Source organism: Triturus cristatus, chromosome 3_1 (assembly GCF_964204655.1).
Source record: "Triturus cristatus chromosome 3_1, aTriCri1.1, whole genome shotgun sequence".
NCBI lineage: Eukaryota > Metazoa > Chordata > Amphibia > Caudata > Salamandridae > Triturus > Triturus cristatus.
The window spans coordinates 810,322,314-810,332,536 of record NC_140583.1 but is presented as its reverse complement, the minus strand read 5'-3'; the positions used below and the strand labels follow the sequence as shown (position 1 = coordinate 810,332,536).

Here is a 10,223-nt window from a genome sequence, read left to right as displayed (position 1 = left end):
TTTTTCAAAACATTGCCACAAAGAAATTGGCAACAAAGGAGTACCATGACACTACATCTCTTGTGCTTAATTGGTTGCAAAGTCTGCATTTTAAAATATTTTATGGGGTTAAGGCATCTGCTACAGAGGTGCCCAGTAAATCTCAGGGAATATTAATAATGGTGAGATAACTCTGGAGGTTAAAGCATTTGTTGGAGAGATCTGTGTTTTGTATAGTCGCAAATTTGCATCAAAGTATTATAGAAGGTTAATGTGTCTCCTGCAAAGCACATCACGTACGATTCAGATGAGAGATTTTTATTTTATTTAGCTAGGTAAGTAAGTTACTGCTTTGAACACAGAGATCCTTTTGTTAATTGCAGTTTATAAATTGTAATCCTTATAATATAGTACTGTGAGCTATGAAGGACGTGACCCCTACACATTATAACCCTCACTGACTCATGTAACACATCTTGTACATTGATTTTACACACTTACATGTTTTATTATTATAGCCTTATAGCCCGCCGTAGCGGGCTATACCGGCTGTTAAAGGCCCGCTGCAGCGTTAAAGGCCCGAGCCGAAGGCGAGGGACTTTAACAAAGCAGAGGGACTTTAAAAGCCGGTATAGCCCTGCTACGGAGGGCTATAAGGCTATTAGAACATTCTGCCACTAGAGGGCAGAATGTTCTAACAAAACAAAGCCTTCAGGGAGCGCAAGGGGATTCAAATCCCCTCAGGCTCCCTGAAGTCTTTGTTCACAGCCAGAGCTGTGAACAAAGACATATTGGAATGTTGGTGCTCCGGGCTTATACCAGCCATTATAAGCCCGGAGCGCTCCATTGTTTTCAATGGAGCTCCCAACATTCCAATGTTCTAATAATGTATAATGTGTATGTTATGTAAAGCACTCTGACTCCCTGCATCGGGATGGGTAACGCTATAAAAGATATAAAACAGTACTATTTAAATTGTTATATTTTTTAAATACTTGGACAGACCAACACACCTTGCAGTGCATGCACTTACTTACATAAAGGTACTGAACAAAGTCAAAAGCATGCCTTTCTTAAGTACTTGAGAAGGGATAACAAGTTTTGTGCCTTTGTTTTCCCTCCGTTGTATTTGCATTTACGTGAAGTTCAAGGCCAGGTCCAGTCAGGATACTCGATCAAAAGGAGCCACCTGATAGCCCCTTAACTTGGCCTTTATCTTCGGCCCATCTGGAGGTGACAATACAAAAAGCCCCCCTTGCTGCCTGCACGTTGTGGCTGAGACCCGAATGCAGGAATTGCCCTTCACGCGTGGTGCATGAAAGGGAGTATTTGCCTGTTTGGACAGGACTGCTGCAACTTTCTGCCGCCCAAGCCCTAATTAGACCTGAATTCGCGGGCACTTTCGTAAAAAGCACGGCCTTTTTACAAAAGTGCCGATTTCGCAATTATTTAGCAAATCGCGAAATCCTGGAGGGTCTAATTAATATACAACTGTTGTTGTGTCCATCTCTAAATTAGACAGACAGCGCCACCATGAGGCAGACTGTCATAAGCGCGTGTGTTGACAATTAAGTGCTGGTGCCGAGCACCAGACACCACCGGCTCAAAATAAGCATGAAACCAAGCACCTTTCAGGACAGGAACTGTGTCACATTGTTGTATTAGACTATGAAAGTGCAGGAAATTTAAGACCTGATTTAGAGTTAGGCAGACAAACGTGATGAATATCCCGCCCACTAGTGCCATTGGATATAATACACTTGTACTGCTGCGGATGGAGTATAACTTGCAGATGTAACTTATCTACCAAAATCTATATCAGGCCCTTAGTTTGATATTTGTTAATTGCCTTTTATAAACGGGGAGCTGCTTAGAACAAAAGACGAGACTTTCCTTCTTTCTGCTGCAGGATCTCCATCTGCCTGATAAGCCTGTGCCCTTATTTGAACTTCCCTCCTGAAGTGGGAGAGTGCAGATAGTCTTGAAGAATGAGGAAGTTGAATCGCCTGGAAGAGAAAAAGAACAACAACCTGGCCTTTCTGCCAGTCCTAATGCCTAATGAAATGCCTCTCCTGTGTCTGGCAAATGAAAGCCCCTGTAGAATGAGCAACTTGGGGCTGCTTCAAAACCCAGGAACTGACTGCAACTGGACATTGTGCAGTGGACCTGAACAGGAGCTGTGGGAGACCCTGCTATTGGAACCCGATAAACCAGTCCTGAAGATCTAGACATGTTTTTCATCATCTACTTTTTGAATTAGCACAGTTCCTGCTACAGGTGAGTAGGACTATTTTTATAAAGATATAAATGTTTCTCTGGGAAGCTGGTACCCCTTAGGGCATTGCGTTCTTTGAATGCCCAAAACAAATGTTATGTTGCCCTCGTGGCTGTGTTTGGTAACCATGCATTACATGTATCTTTGCTTGAATTTGCTTCCTAGAAATTACCAAGAATATGCATTTCAATTTGTATTTGCTATAACTTTTCATTTCTATCCCACAGTCCCTTCTTTTTGTGGCATTATAATTCTCGTTTTAACTAAGTTGACTGGACATTTTTACTTTGTTTATTGTTTTTCTGGTCCGTGGTCATACGTGAACTGCGCACAGTTCCACAAAGGAAGTCTCTGCTTGAGCCATCACCCAAGGGTTAACCAGGTAGTCCTCACAGAAACGAATTTACCTTACAAGAGCCACACTGGGCTTTGCAGGAGTTCACTCACAACTTTTCTTTACATTGTGACATCTCTCTACCCTGGCTTAACGAACCGGTTATGTGCAGTGACTTCAAAAATCAAATTCTCCACCCACTCCTCTCTGGCATATCCCATCTTCAGGTATACCAAGCAGAAACTCATCGAGTCACAATTTTCTTCTGTCACACATTCTACCAGTATGGTACAAGAAGAATTTGTATTATAAACTTTGTAAAACAAAAACATACTTTAATTTATAACAAAACAGGCCATATAAATCAGGCTGTACATAGGAAGCTGCACAAACTCGCACACAAATACAATTTTCTTTTCAAATAAGACAAAACGGCACCACACACACGCCAGAAGTCATGAAGTGGCAAATGAAAAATGAATATATAAATGTATATACACTCATACATACATACATATATGTATATATTATATAATGATTCAATGTATGTACAGTATATAACAAATACGATTGTAATACGCAGTGTGACCATTACAGGGGTACATAGCATGTATGACATGAAGGGTTGCGCATCCCCGAAGCAATATTAAAGTGCCCTCCTCCTAGGGAGAGGTGCTTGGCAAACCCAATTACGTGCAGATTCTTTCAACCACATATTGCGTTACATATGGAGCCAGTACATCTGGTGAAAGAGAGGGTCCGGGAAGCTTGGTGGTAGCCAAAGATGTGAGCAGGATCAAAGACTCTCTACACAGCAGCACTGCTGCTCCCATGAGAGAGGCCTTGGGAGGTAATATCTATAACACCATTGCTCAAACAGGTTAGCTATGCCCATCCCCAGCCTTTCTCGTGGGGAGGTTACATCGTGAACCCCAATTGCTGCAGATGTTTAAGGTTAGGGGTCTTTTGTTCAGAATGTGACTCATTCAGCAGTGTAGGAGTGTGCAGGCTAAGCTGCAGTCACTAGTAGAGGCTGAGTCCTTGTATACAAGTGTAGCCCATCTGATCTCTGCCAGCGAACAGCTTATTTGAAAGGATATACCACCCAGTTACCCCATGCATGCTGTGTTTCTGTAGGCAATGAGTGCCCAAGCCCAGGGCGGTAGCAGCCTATGAGTTGTCCACCTGAGGCATATCCATGGTGTAGTTCCTCAGATACATGCAGATTGCTTTCTTATTCTTGCTTCAGCTACACAAGAAGCCACATTCCCAGTGCACTATGAACTTGTAATATTGCCCCTTAAGTTCACTGGGATCTGGCAGCTCCTCAAAAAACACAAATTACGGTCCTTCAGGTAAAGTTCATAGAACTGAAGTAAGCGCGCATGACCAAAATGTGTGGCAAACACTGGTGACTCAATTTTGTGAGCTTGTACTATGGGTTCAAAATGGAATGACACCATGGCCATCCCTTAACTCTCAATCACTGTACTCCGTGGCCTTTGCTGTTTCTTGTGGTGGCACCTCCACATGGGTTAAGATCACGACAGGAGGCACTTTTGGCACCTGCACGTGTAGGAAAGGCTGTGAAAATCCATTACCTTTGGCACCTCCATGTAAATAGGAGATTGTAACAGGCTGCCCTTAGTACTTCACAGCAGATATCCATCAAGTGTTGGAATTAGACAATCAAACAAGGGAATAATGAGAAGATTAGGGTGTGTTTTATCTACGAGGGAACAAGAAGTTTCACTGAGACCTTTTCTAATCACTCTTCCTAGTACGTGGGGAATATTTGGAAACATAATAGGGGGTGAAACTAGAATCTGCTGAAGAGGGGAGGCCAGCAGATTGATGGTAGCCTGAAAATAGAAACAGAGAGATTGCAACAAAGCATTAAAATGGAGAGATATGATGCAGCACAGAAGGAAAGTATACAAAGGGAGATAATGCAATGGTAGAGGATGAGGACAGAGACTAAACAATACACAAAGGCAGAAGAACGAGAAAGACAATGTAATCAAGGGAAACACAATCAAAAGAAGATCAATGCAGAAAGAGAATGCAACATAGAAGGTATGAATACAGAGGAAAATAGTGCAATGGCGAATCCATAATCACAAAATGAGAGTGAATCAGGACATAAGCAGGAAATGCACTGCACTGAAGATGAAGACAGAGCATCAGAGACCACACAAGGAGAAGGAGAGAAAAATTCAATGGAGAGACGAGGTGCAAAGAGGAACATGATGCACTGGAGAGATCACGAGAAAAGAAAAAATACATAATTAACAAAGGAGGAGGGAATGGAGACTACACAACTGAAAAATGATCAAGACAGGCAGAAATTTTCAACAAAGAAAGTATGAGGGCAAGGTTAAATTAATGAAGACAGATGTAGAGAATACACTGGAGGGAGGGTTTGCTCTGGGAGGTTATACAATGCAGACAGTTGAGTATAAAGGGAAACAATGCTTTGGGAAAACAATGCTTTGGAGAAAGGGCGAGCACAGAGAATAGCAATGGAAAGGAGAAAGGATTAAGACAGGTAACGAATCCTACACAGAATGAGTACAGAGGGGGACAATGTGATAAAGAATGTAACAAAGCAAAATGAGAACAGACATTGGAGAATCAGGACAAAAGCAGACAGTGCTTTGAAGAAGACAGGACATAAGGAGACAATGTAGAGGACTGAGGATACCCAAAAGGATGCATGTAGTGGAGAAAGATTAAGGACTGTGAAGCAATGACATTGATAAAGGGTCGAAACAAGATGACCTAGCAAAAAGGAAAACACAAGAATAGAGGGAGATGATGCAAAGAAGACAAGATGATGATAGGGAGACAATTCAATACAGACAATAAGGACAGAGGGAAACTGCATCAGGGTAAAGATCAGGACAGTCTGGAATCCTGGCTTATTTTGGCCCTGGTGCCAAATCTATAATGTGCATTGAGGTCTAAGCCTTTCCTTGACAATACGAAGTCCAAGACCTGTCCTGTGAATTCAAGTGGTCCACCAAGCATACTCTCATCGTCAACAGATGGCTACTGGCCTGGTCGCGGGTTGAACATACAGCAGTAGTGGTAGTGTACTGTACTTTCTGCAGCCTTAGCGTGACCAGACCTTTTTATCTGTGTCCATTGGAGTAAGGCCCATTGGCCCCACTTGTGTAAAGTTCTGCTGTTATATGAAACCCAAAACTTTGTGGTTTGTATGTTGAGAGGCTGTATATATACAGTATATGTATAACGTGGTAGTTAGACTGCTTGTGTGTTTGAGTCAAAGTACTGAAGCCCGTGGGAACCATTTTATTTGTCCCTTGTTTAGCAATGGACAAGTTGGAGGATGAGGACAGCTTCCCCAGACAGTGAAAGTGTATTGTGTGCATTCCTGTGGCTGGAGTGTGCAGTTCTATGACACTGAAGTGAGAAGGAAAGACACCACAAGGCTATCTTTAGAAATCCAAAGAAGACTTTGTTAGCAAGGAGCTTCCTGAACACTATCATTTGGTAGATGGTAGGGGTGAAGGTTGGGACTACAGAATCTATTGTTCAAGGTGAGGACGTTTCTAGGTCAGGCCTGTCATTTCCTGATTACTGCTTCAAGAAGAATTACGAAAGCCAGGTGAAGAAACCTCACACTTCAGTGTGCCCATGTTGTAGATGCTTCTGATTGAAGACAGACCCAATGCTATCTGCTGTGAGAAGCATCACTGTACAAAAAAGCTGTGTCTGGAGAGCAGCCTTAGAAGAACACTTGAAAGAGAACTAACCCAAACTAGTTGCGAAGTTTGTCTGGAAAATGTGTATAATAGTGTGATCCAAACGCCGCACTTTGTTCCTGTTCCAGGTTCTTCATGACAACGGAGATTACTCGAAAAACTGTAGTGTGAAAATGGCTGCCTTACACCCAGCCTCCTAGAGATGCGTGGATATCAAATGAAGTCTGCACATTTTGCTGGAATAATTGAAGGTCTGTCTAGTGCCTAGAGACTTGCCTGTGTTTTACGAGAGGGAAGACTGTGCCTGGCCCTGCAGGAGAGACTATCCAGGATGTTTCTAGTGTGGGGAAATCTCTAAGACAGCAGACTGACAGAGTGCACTAGACAAAATCCGTGCTGCAAGTGGCCCCCCAGGACTTCCTCTGTGAGTTCCAACGAGAAATGCACCTGAAAGACTACTATGTCACCACCATCCATATGCCCCTGATGGCTGCTGTGGGCCATGATTTGGTGCTGCCGCCTTAAACAACATAAAAAGCTGGAACTTTGCTGAGGAAGAGCTGATCAGAATGAGAAGGCTGGAACTGCCTGGGGCATCCACCTGTGTATCATTTGACCCAAAAGAGGGTCGCAACTACCAAGCTGTAGGATTTGTCTGCACTGGCCCTGAAGAGAACCAAAACTGCCAAGGCCATAGAATCTGCCTGCTTTTTTGTCCACATGCTGATCGCAACTGCTGAAGGCAATGGGATCGCTACACCAATGCCAAAATGTATTCATCAGTCCTGCCGCGAGGTAGAGCACAACAAAGAAAACAGGCTGAAGTTGACTGCCTCTCAACAACTGAGAAATCTACGAGTGAGTACCACAGGTTCCCACCTGTGGTGGGGACCGAGAACTGTATTTTACTAACTCAAGCTCAAGGATTTGAAAATTATTCTGCCCACAACCACAACAGGGGTAAGATCTAAGTGACTGTGCAATTAAACCTGTGGTAAGCGTTATCTGTACCTGAGCATAACGCATTCCTCTGCTAGAGATTGCTAGGTGACTATAGTGAATAGAGTAACAAACTGTATTTGCAAACTAGACTGTGCTGCTGTGTAATTAAAAGTACATTCTTCTTTTTTTTAAAAGACATGCACTAGGCTAAACATTAAGTAAGTGTATGTGTTGGTTGATTGTTGAGTCCTAAACTCTTGCACCCCCTCCCCCCAAACTGCCTCCATAAAAAGGTTTTGTCTGCTCACTCTCTCTATCCGATGAGTCAAGAGTAGAAAATATTACATTTGGCCCAGTTCGCAGAGTTATACTAGTACACAACCTCAACCATCATGACTGGGGCCCAGGAGCCTCTCAGCTGTGTGGCCACACCCTAATGTGGTCTGACAAGGACAGATGGAACCTGCAATAGAGAGGATGAGGACAAACAGACAATGCAATGCAAGATGTGCAAACAGGGAGGTGATGCAATGTAGAGGTAAGCATAAAGGAAGACAATGTAATACAGATGAGATGTGCAGAGGGGGGAAATGAAGGGAAGAGAGACTGAGCACAGAGAACAGCAGTGCAATGTGGAGGGTGAATGACAGAGACAATGGAATGGAGAGACGATCAACATGGAGACAATGCAACTTAGAAATAATGAGGTCAGATGTAGGCACTGTGATGGTGAAGTGATCAGGACAGAGTGGCAATAGAGGGAAGAACGGGACAGAGAGAGGCAACCCTGTAGAGAGAGAGGACGAGCCAGCGCTGTGATCAATCGTAAAGAAAGACTTAGACAAAGCAACAGAGGACAGATTCTGGAAAGATGTTGCTAAAGAAAGAGGAGGAATTCTGCAGTATATGAGGAGATACTGCAGGGAAGGTATTGAACGACGAACTTAGTCCTGTAAGGTGGACATATATGAGGAAGATGCAGCGGTAAAGTGAAGGTGGACAGAGGTGGAGGGGGAGGGGGAGGGGGAGAAGGCCTGGAGTGGCGATAGTGACTGTCAGTGCAGTGATGTGGATGATAAAAGCCTGCACTGAGGTTATGACTGACAGCGTGAGGGCAGGTCAAGAAAGATGGTGAGCTATGAAGCTGTACTCTGAAAAGCGAGAGAGGAGCATGCCATGACTGTACAACGACCATGGAGAGAGAGATGAAGACTGTGGTGAGGACTGGGAGGAATAGGGAAGATATGACAGTGCAGTAAAGACAACGAGGAATGAAAACTGGTTATAGGGAGTAGGAAAAGATAGTGGAAGAAAGATATTCCAGTGAGGTCAGACAGGATGAAAACAATGCAGCAAAGGAGATACACAGTTGGAAGAAAGCTGAAAGATGGGGTCTCATTAAAGGTACTGTTACTGCCAACACAATAACAAAAAACAAATGCTGATAAGACTAAAAGTTGAAAATGATTCGCCTTGTAGCCTTTTTCGTAACCTGGGCTCTTTGGGCTGAATGAAAATGTGGGTATACAGCTGCCTTAAATGATTTAGAACAGAGTAGAGAATAGCGCTAGTCATTTAGATCTTGTCTCAAAAGCACCAGGCACTGACAGGGTCACATAAAGTTTGATGCAGTCGCCCCATCTGGACCGCTCAGTGGTCTGTACTGCTCCTAAGCTGCTGAGTTGGTGCATTATATACAAGTGTAAGGGGAGAGGATGTTTTAAATTGTGGTGTTATGAACCACGGGACATTCCCACCAACACACACAGCAGGCTGGAATCTAGGGAATTGTGCTGCATTTTAGGTGGCATTGTTAAGAATCAGTGTGTGAGGGGTAGAGGTACGTGCTGTCTTTTAGCCGGGATGTGCTTATGAGCCAGAAGGCAGGGGGTGAATGCTGCCTTGCAGTGGTGACACACGGATGGGCATACTAAGGGCAATGATCACCACAAGAGGTGATGGCTGGATGCATGGGCCACACAGTGCCTATTCTGTACTCCTCTGATCAACAGCGGAACCAGCGGGCCGGCTGTCTAGAGGCTGGATGTGTTCATGTTAACACAATCCATCAGGCATTACATCTAAAGGACAAACTTTCATTGTTGCATTCCTGGGTCCATGAAGGGTGACCGGTATTGTAGTGCAAAGAATAGATGCTTTTAAGGCCAGGTTATCCCACGGTGCTCTTTCATCCATCCATTCACTCATTCACTTGTCCAGGTCTCAGGAGAAAATGTGTCTTTGCGTAGGCGCAGCTGGTGTGAATCCCACTGCAACATTCTCATCTGTCCGTTGACACTGCTGTAAAGGAAGTATAGAGAAGACAGGTCTTTAGTCGGGGGCAAAGGACAACAGTGAAAACTTTCCAAGGAGAAGAATTTGTCTAGTGTGTATGCTAGTTTTACCAAACTTTTTCAGCTTTATTCATTAAGATTAACATTGGATAAGATATGGATTTGCCCAAAGAACAAGTTGCTTACCTTCGGTAATGCTCTTTGTGGTCGATACTCTTATCTAATCGCAGATTCCTCACCTTTAGAATATCCCCAGAAACCAGACTGGATCCAGAAGATTTTTCTAGCAATGCTCCTGCGCACCGATGGGTGGCACCATGTGGCCCCACATTCATTTTGTTCCATCCCAAAAGTGATGGTAGAGCTGCATGTAAGCGGCGCCCCAGCAGGTTAACATCAGTTTCTTTTTTGACGGAACCCAACAATAATCAGATGTGCAAGTGGGAAGATTCCTAAATTGGGAACTTTTTAGATGGAAATGAGACTATTCTACAGAACTGCGAGGCGGGAGGGCAGTGAGCAATCTGTGGTTAGGTATGAAGAGCATTATTGAAGGTAAATAACTTGTACTTCTGGTGTATACTTCTAACCACAGATTCCTCATCTTTACAGCATATCGCAAAGCAGTACCTCTAAAGGGGGTGGGCCAATGGAATGGCTCAAGTTAAAAA

At 43.7% G+C, this 10,223-nt stretch overlaps 1 protein-coding gene across 1 annotated transcript in view; it reads right to left on the bottom strand.

The window, feature by feature from the left end:
- Positions 1-2,902: 2,902 nt before the first annotated feature.
- The window catches only part of LOC146861088 (uncharacterized), a 258,546-nt gene continuing 251,225 nt past the window's right edge, over positions 2,903-10,223 (bottom strand). Inside the window, exon 11 of the mRNA XM_085645143.1 lies at positions 2,903-9,559. Within this exon, the coding sequence (XP_085501269.1) occupies positions 9,482-9,559 (78 nt within the window). The 3' untranslated portion in view covers positions 2,903-9,481. The remainder of the gene's footprint in view (positions 9,560-10,223) is intronic.